This window comes from Pundamilia nyererei, unplaced genomic scaffold (assembly GCF_000239375.1).
Source record: "Pundamilia nyererei isolate P.nyererei 1_Seehausen unplaced genomic scaffold, PunNye1.0 scaffold00404, whole genome shotgun sequence".
Classification (NCBI taxonomy): Eukaryota; Metazoa; Chordata; class Actinopteri; order Cichliformes; family Cichlidae; genus Pundamilia; species Pundamilia nyererei.
Genome location: NW_005187805.1, coordinates 267,751 through 286,137, shown reverse-complemented (window position 1 = coordinate 286,137; position 18,387 = coordinate 267,751). Strand labels below are relative to the sequence as shown.

Genomic DNA, 18,387 nt, shown 5'->3' with positions numbered 1-18,387 from the left:
CGTCCGTTCATGTATCCACACTTGCAGCCGCTGTTTCCTCTTTGTAGTGGTTCTTGTTGAGGTGAAACAGCTGCCAAAGCAGCAGTGGGAGTTCATTTTCACCACATGTTGCTGTTCACCATGTGGGTATCTGTGGGCGTAGAGGTGGTGCAGAGAACATGACCCTAATATCTTGAGTTAGAGACTTGCTCATGTTGTGTGTCAGACATGCACTGCACTCGAGTATAAGGAGAGGTGAGTTTCTAATGAGGTGTTTGTTGTTTAAAAATAAAGAAGACTGGTTTAAGGAACAGCGGTGTGTGTGTCAGCTATATGAGATGCAATGAGTCACAGCACATTAGGAATGCAGGGTTTTTTTAAAGATGGCGGAAGGTGGTTTGGGGGCTCTGAGTGTTACCATATGTCGACTTACTGAAAATGATGTGGAAAAAATATCTCTAATGCTCTCTCTTTTTCTCTTTCCAGCATCCAATTCCCTCAATTCCAACTTTCAAGCCATCCATGTCTGTCCCAGACTGGCTGTTGGCCGTCCAAAACTTCATGAAGGCTCTGCAGTATCCTTTATCACAAGCACGACAGGGAGGACAGTATAAGCTTTTATCTGTCAGGTGAAGCTAGTCCTGCTTGTGCCTCACGTCATTGGATGCTCTTATAGACTTTAAGTGATCAAAACACCATAATCACTTATGTCAATAGGAGTTGAGGCACAGGACTGAAGTGTTGTAAAGTCGCTGTTGTCCCTGACATTTCCATCAGATATAACCACACAGGAACTCAGTTCTTTGAAATCAAGAAGAGCCGTCCACTGTGTGGGTAAGTGAACTGCAGCTTTGGCAAGTACATGTAACTGTACACTGTGACTCAATCACAGTAATATAAACAGAACTGTCCTGTTATCACCCTTTTGTCATCATCTTTACTGATTGGATGAAAAGCTGGCTTGAATAGGAAGCAACAGCTAAGTTGCTTGAGTTACTTGATTATGACTTTGGGATGTAACATTACCACAGTGCCTAATTCATGTGTCTAATTCAATGCTGTCTCTGTGCAAGTTGTATTGCTTCCAACCCTTCCCTTTCCTTCCTCTTCCTCGTCTCATCATCTTCCTCCCCATTCAGATTAATGGAGACAGCAAGAGAGATGATCAGGGAGTCTTTACCAATCAAATGCCTCGAGGCCGTCATCTTGGGAATGTATCCTTTCCTGTATATACACACACACACACACACACACACGCACACACTAAGCAGAGGGCCAAAAGGTCATTTTGTTATCTGTGGGTGAAATCAATAAGACATGCTGCTGTAATATCCTAATGCTCCCCACCATTGCCACTCTTTCTAGCGCTTGCCGTGTTGCTTGGCAACAAGCCCACTTCAAAGTTTAACCGACCCCCCCCCATACTCACCAGCTTAGTATCATCCAGCAGAGCTTAAATTTGAAAGCAGCAGTGCTTTACTTTTGCAACTCCTTCTCTATTGCGATTTGAGAAAGTGTTTTTTCAATTCCTTGAAAACATGTTTGCTTATGGCAAAATTAGAATCTGAACTCGTTCTTCATCATTGTTTTAAAAGGAAATGTTTGTTTTGACTATTTACCACAAGTGATTTGCCAGTTGTTTTGTTGTTGTTGTTGTTTTTGATATGCTGAACTGTAATGCTTTTCCATGCACTAAACTCCAAATAAAGCCATGCAGTGGTGCTTAAAAACTGCAGTTACTCTAGTGGCTACTTGGTTCCAAAGGCCAGTTGACACCCAAATGGCCATCTTCACAGAAATACACTTGTACTGAGTATGTGTGTCATTTTGAAGAAAATGTTATAAAGCGATTTTATTTTTAAATGGTAAATTCACTAAGGCGCTGACCCCAACAGTGTAATTCAGCCTCATTCAGCTGTTAAACCATCCTTGATTTAGAGTTATTGTTTAAAATGACTGTTGTAGCAAATGTGCTGCTTCTGTTTTGTTTCATTGATTATGTTTATCAGACCAAAGTAACATGTCAAAAGTAACATTTTTCCATATTGAAAAAATATATTACCAGCTTTAACCATTAAACTGAAAGATATAAAGTATTATTTGATCTATCAGCAGATGTTGAACAGTGGCGGTTTGGATGGTCCTGTGTTTAAATCCAGTCTGGGGCCTTTCTGTATGGCCTTTCCAGTGTATACCCCACCTGTTGCCCCAACAGAGCTTGGATATGCTTCATCCCTTACCCTGAATTAGATAAGCAGAGGAAAAAGGGATGGATGATTTTTCAGAAGTTGAATTCTTTTTGAATTTCGGTCCACACTTTATAAAGCCTACCACATTGCATTGCAACATTCATTTGATTGATTGGATTTGCACACCTGTGAAATAATGGCTTAGTTTGCAAAACAAAATATATTAAAATTGTTTCAGTGCAACCAAATACTTTTCAAATACAAGCAGCAGGTCAGGAAACTAGGACTTTTGAGTGTCACCAGATGAGAGATTTCCCTCCCTGTCTGTGAACTGTTGGTCCAGTTTCGCATGTGCTAGTTTCATATTTGCTTTCCTCAAGGGCTGTAAGGGTGACAGCTGACAGTGACTTTAATTGAGACTGGCTTTAGGGAGAGAGTGAGCTGGGGGGGACGGTAGGAGCTCTGGGGGGCGGGGGGTCACCATAGGACAGGAGAATTTATAAGACAGTGGCAGTTTTAGTTTTTTTTGTTTGTTTTGTTTTTCCTTTTGCTGCATGCCCTTTAAAGAACCCCACAGTGACATTCAGAGCTATAAGAGACAGTAATTGTGTGGTTTCACCTTTGGTTGTGTTATGAGGTCAGGACTGATAAATATAATTTAAGCGGGGGGAAAAGAAAAGTTCTCAGGCCCCAGCGAGAATTGAACTCACGACCCCTGGTTTACAAGACCAGTGCTCTAACCACTGAGCTATGAGGCCTCACCTGTTGACTGCAGTGGTTTACGTGTAATTTGAATGTCAACCAAGGCCACACCAATTAATAGACACACCTTCCTTGGATTCCAGCTATTGTTATGCTAATGCATAACCAACCTAACCAGTTGATTTTGAAATGTCTTAACGCAATGGATCATCAGTATTAAATAATGTCCTAAATAATATCATCACACATAAAATACAGTGACTTAAAAGACATAAAAATCTGTATGGATCATTGTGAAACAAGAATGACCCAGTGTCATTCACACACATTTACCTGCAACGTTAACCTACCTGGTAACTCAATCAAAACACTTCATTTGTGAGAAAGAGTCACGCTGTGAGAAGTAGTGGAAAGCCAAGATAGAAACGTAGGCAAGAAAAAGGGATGAGTAGCCACTGTTGTAGTCTGTAATGGTGGGGGCTGTCTGTCTGGGTTTAGTCTGCTTCTGGTTCTCTGTTCTTCCACGTTATCAGTGATCTGAAATCTCTCCAGGATACGCAGGGTTTATCTTGGGTCCAACCAGCTCTGTGTGTTTGCATGCGTGCATGTATGTGTGTGTGTGTGTGTGTGTGTGTGTGTGTGTGTGTGTGTGTGTGTGTGTGTGTGACATGTCCCATTGTATTAGCCATCACTGACTGGTGCTTTGCAGAGTAAGGCTAGAGCACAAAGCAGCCTCCACTTGAATCCTAGTGTAAAACTTAGTTGTTTATAAATATCAAAATAATCCAGCAAAATCTGCCATTATACAATATATATAAACAGCATGAAGCATGTATATATAAGGTTTTACTATTTTAAAATAAGGAAAGACCACAAAGCTGGAAGTATCCTAGTATATCCTTGATTAAAGGAAAAAAATATATGTAAAGGGAATTTTATGCTTCTAAAATATTATCTTTAATCTTTGCACTGACATAGAAACTTGAGGAAGGGAGGGTAGAGGATTGGAGAGGAAAAGGATGCAAAAGGTAAGAGGAACAGTGAAAGAGTTAATCAGAACATTGTTGCTGCAACGAATTTATATTTATTATTAAGCTTTTTCAGTTACCTCTGCTTTTCAGAAACAGAACAAGTATGGATTTCTGTTGCATTAGAGCATGCCTGTGGGGCAGAGAAACTAATCCACAGAGGTTTGTTTTCACTTTTGCTTTAGAATTGACAGATGGATGAGTAGTGTGAGGTAGTGATAGGTGCTCTTTTAGTCGCAGTCTCAGTCAGGGAGCTACTGCTAGCAGTGTCGCATGTCCTCTGGCACAGGAAGTACGCCTGTCTAATGAAGCATTCATTAGCAAGAAACAGCAGGGTGTGTTGGTGTATGATTTTCATGTTTGTATTCATCCTGTAGGATAAATATTGATCCAAAATGAAACACTCGCAGGAATCTGTCAGAGGAAGTTAAAGCTGATGCCAAACATAAACATTTGGCGTCCAGGCATTCTTGTCATTGGTGGATCATTCTTCTTTTTTGCCAATGAAGAAAAGGAATCACAATAAAATATGACACTCATAAAAGCTTCTTACTAATGAACATGTTTAAATATTTTTATGATATTTGTTATTAGAATAGGATAAGACAATCATCAACCCTGATTTAAATTATCTCTTGTCAGAACTATTGTGGTTTAGATTAATTTTGTGACAGTCGGTTATATCAGGATACCCAGGATCAGTTTTTAGGGGCTTCTTGAGCTTCATTGGTAATCAGTAAATACAAACAGTAAATACAGTAAATATTTTCAAAGAATCAAAGATAGTGACTGTGCTGTGATTTGATATCTATTTACATGATTGCAAATTTTAAAAAAAAAAGACAACTAGAACGGGACGATAGAAAGAGCTGCCCTCTGACTGATCTAATCAACAGTGCAGAGAGAGAGCTCTGTTCTGTGCCAGGAAGGCACGATCTTGCTGCAAAGTATTGAACTTCATAGGCTTTTGTTGCTGAAAGGATGTAAAAAGTTGCTAAAAGTAGCAAAGAAATTACCAGGTTTGTGTTGTTTTGATAAACTGATGTTTGCTGATCCTTTTTGTAAGTGAGAGGGATGTCAAGTGGACCAGTTAAGAAGGTGTATCAATATCTGAGTCTGTGGATTGAAAACAGTGTGCCTACCTAAAATAATATTTCAATATATGATCAATATGATACAAGCAAAAGCACATTCTTAACACATTTAACTCTATTTTGACTGTGCTATTAATTGATTAAGTTATTTTGTTAAGGGGAATAATGCAGGTGGTATGTTTGCGCTCAAATAAAACCTATGTGTGACCGTCCAAGCATTCATCCCAAGGTTTAGTCACTTGGGCAGCACGCTGACTGTGGAAGTTCAGTGGTTTCTTTACTTGACTGTCCAGCCAACCCTGTTTAGATCCGTGTTCTACTTTAAAACCACAAACTCCCCCACACAGCCAGAGAGACACATTGAAATACATTGGTATGTGCATGTCATCAGTGGTCTGCTTTGTGAATATTTAATGAAAACACAGCAGTGCTGTGGCATCCAGGCTGGTGAAGTGACAGACATGTGTTCTAACCAATGGCAGACTTCCATCCATAGGCAGAATAGAGCAGATGGCTGGCTACTGGCCCACAAAGACATCTTCCAAGTTTCTCTGTTGCTGTATGGTAGAACAGATTGCTACAGTTGGATGCATGTAGCATGAAGATGTGCAGTACACAGGATGAGATCTGTCTAAATATAGATTCAATAATTTACTGAAAATCTGATCTTTTGGATGCATTTCCTTCTAATAACGAGTAGCTATAAATTTTTGTGATTGCAAAAACAGAACTAATATATAGAATTCAATTGGAAAATCAACCTCAATCACTTGATTTGTCACCTCAGTAAAAACCTTCCTCATCAGTATTAATAGCCAGTCTTGAGTTTGACCTAATACAGCATGAAGCTTAGTTTCTAAGTTAAATAAGTGATAAAGAAGGGTGTGTTTTGGGGCGTGGCCTAAAACAGGACTGACATGTCTTTATGGTATGAACATGCAGTCGAATCCTGCCTTCATTTGTGACGTCTTGGTGAGTCACTAAGATCAGCAGACATATGATCTGATGTGTGTGTTATCGTGTCCTCTGTACCAGACAGATCATATCTCTCTGCCCCTGTTTTCCTTGTTGAATAAATGTAAAAACATCAGTGAACCTGACAGATTCAGTAAGACCGATGGAGCTGCACAAACTCTCATGAGCACACAAACTGTGTTCAGAAGACATTATTTACCCAGTGACATTTTCATACTATAGGCCTTCTGAGAGTCAGACTGAATCTCATTTCAAACAACTCAAGCTGCTTTGCTTCCTCTGCTGTGACAAATTCAAACAAATACACTTTCACTCTCAGGTTTGTACTCAAAGGTAAATAATTTTTGAGCAGTTCCAGAGGTGCAATAAAAGCACAGCAGACATTTATTTTACCCCACAAAAAAACTTCCAGATCTTTCCTTAATCCTGCGGTGTTGATCAGCTACCTGACCAATGGGCTGACGTCTCTCGAGCGTTTCCCCATCAGCTTTAAGACCCAGTTTTCGGGTCACTGCTTTCACCATGTTGTGCTGGGCGTCTATTGCAATGGCCGGTATGGGTCGCTAGGTATGAGCCGCCGCCAGGACCTGATGGACAAACCACTCACCCATCGGACTCTCGGAGAACTGGTGGCTGAATTTGAAAACTCCTACAAGAGATACCAGCACACACTAAAGAAGGTGAAGGAAGAAGATAAAGGGTGTGGGAAATAAATGCAGTCCAAGAGTTAATGAAGAACCTTTAAACACATTTTCTGTTTCTACCAGGTGAAGATTGGTTTGTACGTTCCTCACGACCCACATGTCTTCCAGCCAATTGAATGGAAGCATTTGGTGCTGAACCTGGCCTGTTTGGGAGCTCAGGAGATGAAAAAAGAGCTAGAGAAACATGGGCGGGACATGAGGATGAAGGTACATATTGTGTATTTACATACAGATATGCTCCAGGCTATTTTTCTCTGTACACTTAATTTGCTTTTGTGCCACAGCTCTGTTATGGGAATTTGCTGCCCTGGGCAGTACATGAAAAAGCAATCATCAATCGCAATATATATGTTATCGATTAAATCAGAAACGGCATGAAAAAGAAGAACTGGGGTGATGGTGGGTTGCACAGTGGCTTGCAGATTCATAGCAAATGCAGGTCGGGTAAAGCTACTGTGGCTCAGGAGGCAGAGCAATTCATCTACCAATTGCAGCATTGGTGGTTCTTTTCCCATCCCATGTGACTGTATGCCAATGTTAGGCAAGGTGCTTGTATGAATGTGTGTGTGACTGGGTGAATGAGGCTTGTAAGAAAGAACCTTTTAAAGAAGCTGACGTTTGGGTGTTTAGAAGTGTATCTAAAGTGGGCTGGCACTGTCGACATTTCCGATTAAATTACCTTTATAGCTTGCTTGAAATAATGCTTCTCTCGACTGATGATTAAATGTTCCATCAGCATCACTTAAGGTTTGGTTTTTCCTGTTTTGTATATTACACTACATAGACACTAGATAGAGTCTCACAGCATTGCTCCATTTAAAATATTAATCAGGTCAGAAACACCTTTATTGGTTTGAAAAAAAAAAAGAGAAAAAAGCAACTTTGTGAACATTCAGACATTTTTTTCTAACCGGCAGACTTAGATATATTATGTATACAATAATGCATAAATGGAAAAAGGGTTGTACACTAAGGGAGAAAGTAAGAACAGCCTGGAATGGAAGAGAAAACTGGCAGCCCATAGTCAGCAGCAGTGGAAAATACAGACCACAAACAAACCACAAAACAAATCAGCCAAGATGCTGAAAAACTGAATATTAGGAGGTGAAAATGGGGAAAGTGGGTAATTCCACACTGTGGGAAAGAGGTCTGTTTGACAAAATTCAGTGAAAACAGTTTCACTAGAAAAGATGAAAATGTCTCTCAAACTTAGATCAGCTGACAAAATTACCTTTTTAAAACCACACACACACACACACACACACACACACACACCGTTTCAGTTCATGGTCGTATTAATTAAATTTTAAAATAAAAGCAAATTTGCTATCTGTGATTCAGCTCTGATTCAACTCTCAATTTTTTTGTATCCTTTGTTTGGACAGACATGGCCTTTTTTGTTTTTTTAGAGAGAAAGAACCAGGGAAACACCTTTATAATATTTTTCCGTCGGACCAGAGATAGATGTCGTTTCCTTTGGGCTGAACAGGGAATATAAACTGTCAAGAGTTATTTAGGGCACGATGGGGAAGAAGGAATGTGTGAGTGTACGTGTGAGGAAGGGAGATGCAGAAGTGTTTTGCACAAGGTTAAATGTTTTATGAGGACCCGTAGGTTTTTATTTGTATTTATTATGAGTTTCTTTCTTTTTTGTGTATTCCTGCAGCATTTGCAGTTCCATGAAAGCAATGTGTGAGTAGCTGTGTGATAGACGCTGATGTTAGACAGTGATACATTATATAACATGTACTGTATGTCAGCAAGTTATGTAGGTCAGTAAGGTTGCAGCTGTCTCGCACGCACATAGAATCACAGGCAGGCACAGGTCAAGTGCATTGGGGTTTGTGAGACTTTGGTATAATCTGCTGTGCTCCAGAGGATGTGAAGTTATTATAGAGTGCGTTTGTGTCTGTGCCCATGTACAAAATAAAATAGCTGTAATACTGCATAAAAATGTCAATAGATACAAAATGGAATGATCCGCAAATCTCATAAACCTATATTTTATTCACAGTAGAGCATAGAAAACAAACCAAATGTTTAAACTGAGAAAATGCAGCATTTTAAGAAAGATTTTAGCTCTTTTTGAATTTAATGGCAGCAACATGTTTTAAATGTTGGAGTGGGACTATGTTTACCGCTGTGTAGCACCCTTTCATCTTTTAACAATAGTCTGTAAACATCTGGGAAGTGAGAGGAGCTTTTTTAGACGTTTGGAACGTTCTCCCACTCTTGTATTAGTATTCTAGTAGCTCAGCAGTCCTGGATCATCTTTGTTGAATTTTTCATTTCATAATGCACCACATGTTTTCAGATGGTGAAAGGACTGGACTGCAGGCAGGGCATTTCACACACTATGACTCTTCTACTATGAAGCCATGCTTTTAAATACACACAGTATGCAGATTAGCATTGTCTTGCTAAAATATGCAAGACCTAAAAATACCATGATCTGAACATTGCTGACAAATTGCGAATTCCATGAATGCTAATGCAGATGAGTTTTTTACTTTTTTAAAAAACTTTTTTTATGGGTGCTGATAAAAAAAAGCTGGATGGTTTATCTACTCTTCTAGTCCAAAGGATGCAGGGTCCATGATTTCTGAAAAGAATTTAAAGTTTCAAGAGTTCCACTTGGCCTCAGCCCATTTTAAGCTTTGGCCCAGAAAAGACACAGATGTTTGACGATCATGATCATATATGGCTTCTTCTTTGGGTGATGGAGCTTTAACCTCTATTTGTGGTTGGCACAGTGAGCTGTGTTCACGTACAGTGATGTCTGAAAAGTCTTCCTGACTCCTTGCTAGGATTTCTATGACAGAATCTTTCCCTTTTTAATGAGGTGCTGCCTTTGAGCCTGAAGAGCTTAGACTTTGTCTCTCGTGTACAAAGATTTCTCCAGATTTTCTGAGACTTTTGATGATATTTGATGTACTATAGATGGTGAGATATTTAAAATCTGTACAGTTTTATATTGAAGAAGATTATTCTGAAATCACCCCATAATTTGTGTCAGTTTTTTTTGCAGAATGATAAGTCTGCCTCTCTAAGATGCTCTATTTCTACCCAATCATATAACTGAACTGTTGCCAATTAACCTTAATTAGTTGCGAAATGTTCCTCAAGCTGTTTGTTTTTAGTACTGCATATTTTTCTAGCCTTTTTGCGCTGCTGTACCAGCATTTTTGAGTTTTTTGTGCTGCCATCAAATTCAATATTGATGGCAACTATTTTTCTATATATTTTTCTTGCAGTTTCTCTGTCAAACATTTGATATGTTTCCTGTGTTTTATTTCTAGTACAATATATGATTTGAAGATCATTGCATTCTATTTCCATTTCCATTTTACACAGATTGTATTTCTGTCTTCATAAGAACCTTTGTTGTAGACAGAGCATGAACCCCAAGGTTACATAAAGAGCCGGACATGAGATAAATAGGAATTCTGTCCAAATGACAGTGAAAACGTGAAGCTGAAAAGCTGCTATATAATTAAGCACAGTCGTAACAAATAGTCACTTTAATCGGGTGTTTTAATGGTACTCAGCAGTGTAGTAGATGTAATTTAGCTATTGGATCAGACATTTAAAAAGGGGGAAAAAAGAAAAGGAATAAAATAGTTTTGCTTACAAAAAACAAAGAAATACGATCCATGTTTGTACCACAAACACATGACGAACACAACCAGCTGCAGGATATTAGCAACTTCCTTTACTGCATTCAGGAAAACTTGCCATCCGGAGTCATCCTTTTCTTTTTTTCTCCTGCTGAGAGCTTAATGGTAGCTTCAAGTTGCTGCTTAATACACTAAGAATGCCTCATTTGTCGCTCTGAACTGTATTGTCTGCATGAGTCATCTGTCACATCAGTGAGAAAGATTAAAATAGAGAAAAACACATTATCACATACATTTGTCTGCTGTTCCATTCATCACGGTGACGCTTTCTTCCCTCCAGTTGATTAGCAGCAGCAGCTGTTGTCTTCATGCTAACATAACCGCTGTACACTGAAATGTTAGAAGTTTAGGGATTCTTTGTAAATATGAAAGCAGGGTGTAAACAGCCATATGTTTTGCCAAACTCTTCTCACTCACTGCTTTTTTTTTAATGCCATCATTCTAAACTTTTCCAGTATTGTCTGCACTTTTATCACAGTTCATAATAATTAAAAGATTAACCTTGAAATAGGTGACAATGATTTTTGTCCACCTGGTGAAAAGGCAATATGACTTAAAGTGCAGCTTTTAAGTCTGAAGTTCTTTCTTTCTGTTGGATCAATGCTAACATTGTGTCCAAACACTGACTAGCCTCTGTCAGATACACAGCAGCATATATTTTATTCAAATATTCTTCATTTCTGAATGGGAAACATTAATGATTATTCACCGAGATGTTCTCCAGGGTTTCTTAGTGATCACCTTTACCTCATAATACACTCCGACTGGACCCGAGTGTCACTGGATATTCAACTTCCATCATCAATTATCTAAACTTTTTCTGATATTTGGTGGTAAAAGTGTACAGTTTTGTTATCAGAGCTTTTTTGGTGCATATTGCTGCTGGTGCGGCTTAAAATGGTTGGATGATAGTACACTGATAAGCTAGAAAAGAATGAAAACGTGCTGGTCTGCAGAGTGTTAATACATTTTAAAACTTTAATAAACTACAATTAGTGATGTTGATTCTTCTGTTTTTTTAAGATCCTAAAATCATCCAGTGCCCAGTCACCGATCAAAGAGCGAAGCCGAGGGAAGTCCTTATCGCCACGGCGTCGACAGAGCAGCCCCCAGCGACGCTCCATGCACCACAGAGACAAATCGTAAGTTCTTCCCATCGCTTAACAGTTTGTTGCTCAGGGCGCTCGTTGCCTCATATCCTCTTTCCCCGACAGTTTCCACTGGTTAAGCAGCTGATGACATCCTTAAAATACAGAAGGCTTCCACACTTAGAGCAGGGTTAATCAGCAGTGCTGGCAGCTGGTGTCTGTCAGCTTTTGTGTGGTACTTCCATCTTCCTCCCCCTTGTCTTCTTTCTCTAAAGGTCTGCTCTTCAGGTCAAGGAAAGTTTAGACTTCAATTAGTGTGTGCGCCTTTAAAGAATAAATTGTTCTGACATCTTAGTGGCAACAACTGTGTATCTGCTGGGTGGCACTGAGGACTTTGTGTATGAGTGTGTGGGTCTGCTTATCTGCTTTTGTCGCCGACAGCTCAGCATTATCATCAGACAGACACTCCTTGTTGTGTTCAGCTGACAGTGTTATCACTATGATATATGTGTGCGTGTGTGTGTGTCCATATCACCAGCACTCAGCAGAATATAAGGTCTCTAATGCTGCTTGTCAAACACAGGCTTAAAAACAAACTCCATATAAAGTCTGTAAAATCAGAGCGTCCTTGTTCGCCTCTATGCCAACATATTAAAGAATCCAAGATATTGTTTGAAGTATTTAAAGTTTAACACTGTAGCCTTCTGACACACACACACACACACGTATGACGATGCTGAGTGTGTTTGCATGTGCCGTCAGCTGTGCGGTGGGATGTAACACAATCTGACTCGGACGACAGCTGAAGCGCGGCCGTACTGCAGAGTCACCACAAACACACACAGACTCGGCACACGAATTACTGACGTTGCTAGTGTTGCCATTTGGCTGACTCTCTGTTGACCTTTCATATATTAAGCTCTGCTGCGCTTAAGAGAGTAATTATTTGGGGATCTGCATGTGTATGTTGGTGGTTAGGGAAATGCACTTGGCTTTTCAATTAAATCACTGTCAGTCATCTAACATTAGATCATCATCTCCGCATCGTTTGAGATGATGATCCTAAAATTCTTGACGTAATTGAGCTATTAAACCACACATATTATCACACTGAGCTAAGCTTTCACAGGCTTTCAGCTGCATTCGTATGTTTTTGTTTAGTATATCCACTTTAATCTTTATTAGCTTTGAATGCAAGTTTATATGAAAATTAAAAAGGGCTGCGGCATACAGCTTCTACAAAAGTATTCAGAGCTGAAGATGCCAGGCTTTGTTGATGACTCTGGTTGTCCCTGAGATCACCAGCACAGCTGCTGAGTTTTTTTGTAAACCTCAGAAAATTAAACGTAAGAATCCAGTCTGGGTTTTGGTCCGAGTTTGCAGGTTCTCCCTGTTTCTGCGTGGCTTCCTCCTGCCATTTGAATATACGTATTTATGGGGTTAGGTTAACTAAATTGGCTATAGGTGTGATTGAGAATTGGTTCAGTAGAAGAAAATGAGTGGCTGGATGGATGGAATCCCCCAACAGCTGACCAACTGACGTAAGACTTTTAGACTCCCTTTAGACTTCTCATGCCCACAGATCTTTTATACCTTGCAGTAGAAGTCTAGCTGACATGAGGTGCATGCCACCTTTTATTGTTGGTGACTCTGCTGTTGATTTGCATTTGGAACATTTTGCTATTCAAAGTCTTTCTCTTTTGTTGTGGTTTTACAACAGTTGACACAGACAAAAAGAGAGTTTCTCAAAAGATGATGAACAAATCTAGTGAGCTAACTAACTCAAACCTCTGCAGTAACAAAGAGTCTTTCTATCAATGTATGTTTGTGCTTTTGAGGCACCCTTAATCCAAACACTAAAACTTTATCCTCTGCCTTATAACTGGGGCTTCAGTTGAACTGATACCATAAAGTGTAATTGCACAGCTATGTGCAGAATCAAGGAACATATCTTAATGGTCTGCAGTGAGCATGTTAGTTAGATAAAAGCAAGACTTTTTTTTTTTTAATTAAATGAGTTGTGAAAGTGTGAAATGGTTTCCTCATTTGCATAAATCTATTTCTGTTACCTTCAGAGTTCATTTAGCCATGGTTTAATTTTCACTTTCTGTAAGCGCCGTAGTTTCATCAGCTCAGAGAAGCAGTTAAAATGTTTAGAACAGCACATCACCACTTTTAGCCACTTGAATGCGATACTTAAAAAGCTATTACTGTTATCAACGGAGCACTTACACCCTTAACAATATGTTGCCACCTTAGAGCGACGACTCCAGCAGAAATGGTGTAATAACCTGCTGCTGCTTCAAACAGCTGAGAGTGCGGACACAACAGCGCCGGCTCATTTTACAGCTCGAGCGAGACGTTTCAGGAGGCTGTTATCAGCACTGCCCGCTTTATACAAATGACTCAATTTTCAAAATGAATTTCTGTAATATTATTGTTACATAAGCGGCTCTCTACACAGGGACGTTCAAGATAGAAGGATAGAAAGCAAAGAGAAGGGATGAAGGAAAAAAGAATAATTATGTGTTAGAGGGCAAAAGAGATGGAAAAAGATGGCGAGAAGGGGGAGAAGAAACTGAGTAAGTGGAAAAAGGGGAGGGTTAGGAGGGTGAGAGAGGAGAGTGAACGAGAAAAGAGGTGAAGGTCTGGCAAAAGATGAGAAGGAATAAAAAGCCTGTCAGCTCTCCAGACTGGTTGTAACAAGGAACACTTCTCTGTGATGTGTCACAGAGCTTGAAAGCTTCCTTCTGAGAAGAAATAATAAAGATGAGAGGCGAGGGAGGACAATGTGACATTAGAGGAGAGGGCAGGGAGAAAAGGAGAGACGGAAAGCACTGAAGGAGGATTAAATCGAACACTTTTGGGCTTTTAGAAATAAGAAGGCCTTTTTGATTTTCTGCTGTCTTCACACTTGTTTCTTTCCTTCTGAGTTGCGCTGAAGAAGGTTGGAGTAAAGTCACTGTTTGTTTTATTTATTATTATTATTATTGTGGTGAATTTGCCTGTTTTTAAGCTTGCATTCTGACAGTGATATATTTGTGTTCCTCTTAGAGATGGCACGATACCACTTTTTTATTTCCGATACCGATATCATAAATTTGGATATCTGCCGATACCGATATGAATCCGATATAGTGTTTTTAATCAATAAAACTTATTTTTTAATATCTTGCTGCTTTTTGTATAAGTTCATACTCAAGTTAAAAAACAAAACACTAAAGCTATTCTTTTATACCTGTATGCAAAAAATACACTGCACCCAAAATATCTCATAGTTCAGCAATACTGGTCAATCTAATAAAGTTAAACTTACTCCATCCTTCCTATTCTGGTATTTAAAAGAGTAAGCAACCTAACTAATAGGGTTCTAAAACTCCCAGTAAAAACATAGGGGACCCCCACCCCCACCCCCCACCTCATGATGCTTAATCGACGTAATCAACTTTAATTTGATGCAGTGTGGAAACAAAATGCACAGAAATCAATTAATTTTGAAAAATAATTAAATAGATTCAACATCTTTCTTCAACAGAATTGCAGACTGCACAGATGGTACCTTCCCAAAGGAAAAAGTACTATAGTTTACTAGGGTATATTAGACTTAACCGTTACTACCGGTATATACAGTAATGGACTTCTATACATTTTACATCAGATTAAAACTTTGGGTGTAAGATTCGGTTAATTATTTATTAAAAGCTAGACCTTTTAAATGAGAATAAGAAAGGAAAGTATGTCTTTATGCCCCCTTTTCCCTGTTAATGCCTTATTAGCCCCCCTGGCTAAACTTTGCTAGATCCGCCCCTGCACAGTTACCAGCCGTCAGCTACGTAGAAAAAGATCCTGGTGTAGAAAGTAATGTTAAATAAATTCTAACAACAGATTATCAAGCTTAAACCTGCTGCTGTTGTTCAGCCGCTGGTTTCCTCTTTCTGGCGCGAAGTGAAGAGAGAAACAAGAGAGACGGACTCAAGACAGAAAAGCCGATCAGCTGATCATTGATCAGTTTCATGATTGAAGTAGCAGTAGGAGAGGGAGGGAGAGAGAAGAGGCAGTCGCTCCATATATCGGTTGTTAAGCTTAACGTGAGAATGCTTTACAAACATTCAGAGATGAACTTACACACTTGCTTTCCTTCTCTCTGGGATAACTTCCTCGGAGATGAAATGCGGGATTGCTAGCAAGGCTACAAATACACACAGCTGCTCTATCACATGACGCACACTGCTCCGACATGCTAGGTTATGAGCTGAGTTATGCTGTGTCACAAGTTTTGTGAGGTGCTTTTTTGATATTTAATGGATCGGATTAAATTTTTTATTTCTCTCCAATATCCGATCCAGTAATTTACGTCAGTACCGGACCGATACCGATACGTAATATTGGATCGGTCCATCTCTAGTTCCTCTCGTTTTATTCGAAGCCTTTTCTCTTTCTTTGTACAGTGAACTAGGGAACAACTAGACTGCGTATAATGTTATGTTACACATTTGTTTGTGATTACAATATCAGGGTCTTTATGTGCTGTCAGCACCTGCAGTTCCAAAATTCACTTTAAGTTATACAGCGCCAAATCACAACAACACTGTTTGCATATTTAGAATCGCTTTAGTCACTCGCCTCCAGGTTGAGAAAAATTTTATTCAGGATCCGAATCGACTTCCTGCCATCTCTGGTTACTACTGTTGGTTACCTCCCATGTGGACGACCCTTTAGTGTCCACCTGCCAATCAAAGCATCTGTGCCCCTGATTTTAAGCAACTAAAACATGATTTTTATTTGTGTCAGGCAGTCTTGTATTTCTAGCCACTTTTTGATTTTTTTGGTCAGTTTCTAAGCAAAACACTCAAAATTCAGGTGATTTCAATTTATATCTGCTGGTTTAGATGGTCCATGTAAAAATGAGCTCACTGCATTTAACCACGAAACAACCAACTGAACTCTTAATATACAGTGATTATTGTGTTATTTTTGAGTGAGATGAGAAAAAAGTTGCAGATTAATCAACAGTAAGAAAATAATGAGCGACTGCAGCCATGCTGGGGAGAGTTTTGGGAGATAGTTTGGAGACTTGCTCTCGTTTAGCTCTACTGCACAACATTAAGGAGCTTGTCAGAATGAAAGAGCTTCTCCAGTTTCTTCTGCCACTGTGCTCTTAGTATGCAGTGCATGTTCAGCAACTTTATGTCTTATCTTTCAGGCTGGCCTCAGTGGAGAGGAAACCTCCAGAACTCAGCATGCTCAATGACGGCTACCAGATCCGCATCTGATCCCCTCCTTCACCTATGAGACTCCCTCAGCTTCTCCATATCCGTCCAGGCTCCTCAGCCACCCTGATCCAAGAGTCTCTACCCAACCCAGCAAGAGAGTCGCCAAAACCCGAGCCACATTTTTTACACAGACGAGGTGGATGGTGTTATTTAAAACAAGAGAATGGTTTAAATGGAAGACCGTGATAGTGGTTGGCCTGGTCCTGATATTTCATACAGTGTTTACTCATTTCTGTAGCAATAAATCCCTTAAAATAGTCTCATCATCATCATTCACAGGCCAAGAGGGTGGCTTTTATCATTCTGTTGGTATTTTAAACCAGTATTCTTTTTTTGGTTGAAATAGTCACCCTCTCTTAGAGACAAGCACTCGAGCAAAATCAGCTCAAATTTATTGTTAGGTTATCATATGTATTCACCAGGAGGTGAAATGGGAAGTTGTCAATATAAATAACTGAAAGTATTCGTCAGTGGTTAAAATGACATCGTCGTGCTGGAACAAAGAGATGTTCGGGTGTCGTTGCATCAAACACAACTGGTGAAATATTCACTTGTGGGTTGTTTTGGTGTCTCAGCAGTTCTCAGAACACCAGGGGAATTATGTTTTATCACAGGTGGAAGTAATGATGACTGTTTTGTTTGTTTGTTTGGGCAAAGCCACCATGAAGACGACTGAAATTACCACCTGTGTTAACGAGCACAAGAGATTAAAGCTTCATTTTTACTTTTTTTTAAGAAGGACAAAACAAATCTGATGGGAAGCTCTGGTCTGCCACTCGACTTTTATATTGTGTTTTGCTGTAAATGATCCAAGTCATAACTTACTCCTCAACCAGCAGCAGTTTTAGGAAGATGATTACGTAAACTCCTGTGTGCCAGCTGTATTGATTACAGTGGAAGTGCGATAAAGTATGCGGGGAAATCAAAGATGCAGAATCAATAGAGAGGATAAAAGAAGAAGAGGATGAGGTAAAGCAGTGTGAGAAACGAGGGAGTGATTCAGAGAGACGATTCACTGCGGAAGACGGAGTGATCATTAGAGCACTGCGGCAATGTTCATGTTTCATCTGCTCCTCTTCCTCAGGCGTCTGTTGAAACGTAACCATAACTCATGGCAAAACTTCATGGAAGAAGATCGAAACACTCCAGGAACAGGCTAGACTCAGTTAATAGTCACTTTTTTTGAATATGAAGACAGAAGGACACATTTTCTATCAAGATAAATAGGCAGACTTGGCATTTATGTCCACATCTATATTTATTAAAGAGACTCATTTTCCATCATATTCACTTTGCAGCAAAGAGCAAACAAAAGCTCTGCTGTTGGATGGAAATCAGACAAATTTAAGAAAAAAAAATAAAACAGTTGTGGGTATAATTTCTCACACAGCTCATGTCTGAGCCATAAAGGCAGGCGGGGGGGATGGCAAAAGCTGGCCAAGATCTTGGGAAACATTGATCATAATCTTTGGTTTGTAGTGTGGGGGAGAAAATCAATATGTAAATTTTGTTTTTCTCATCCTTTCATTTACCAGTGGCTGACTGGATTTCCTGTTTCCTGGTAAAATAGGAAAAATCTACACTGAAAAAAGCAGAGCTCAAATGAAAATGGTAAGCTTTGACATACAAACAAGAACCTGCAAGCCAAACGTTAAATACACGGTGTTCTGTTCTCACA

At 39.5% G+C, this 18,387-nt stretch overlaps 1 protein-coding gene and 1 non-coding gene across 4 annotated transcripts in view; one reads left to right on the top strand and one right to left on the bottom strand.

Annotated features, from left to right (window-relative positions):
• Positions 1–16,967, top strand: part of vash2 (vasohibin 2) — a 28,833-nt gene extending 11,866 nt beyond the window's left edge. For all 3 annotated transcript variants that reach the window (XM_005753116.1, XM_005753117.2, XM_013915940.1), the window contains exons 3-9: positions 466–554; positions 757–813; positions 1,119–1,193; positions 6,410–6,647; positions 6,735–6,878; positions 11,372–11,490; positions 16,640–16,967. In XM_005753116.1, the coding sequence (XP_005753173.1) occupies positions 466–554; positions 757–813; positions 1,119–1,193; positions 6,410–6,647; positions 6,735–6,878; positions 11,372–11,490; positions 16,640–16,709 (792 nt within the window). In that variant the 3' untranslated portion in view covers positions 16,710–16,967. The remainder of the gene's footprint in view (positions 1–465; positions 555–756; positions 814–1,118; positions 1,194–6,409; positions 6,648–6,734; positions 6,879–11,371; positions 11,491–16,639) is intronic.
• On the bottom strand, positions 2,854–2,926 carry trnat-ugu (transfer RNA threonine (anticodon UGU)). Its single transcript has one exon. It is a non-coding gene; the product is annotated as a tRNA-Thr (tRNA).
• Positions 16,968–18,387: the final 1,420 nt, after the last annotated feature.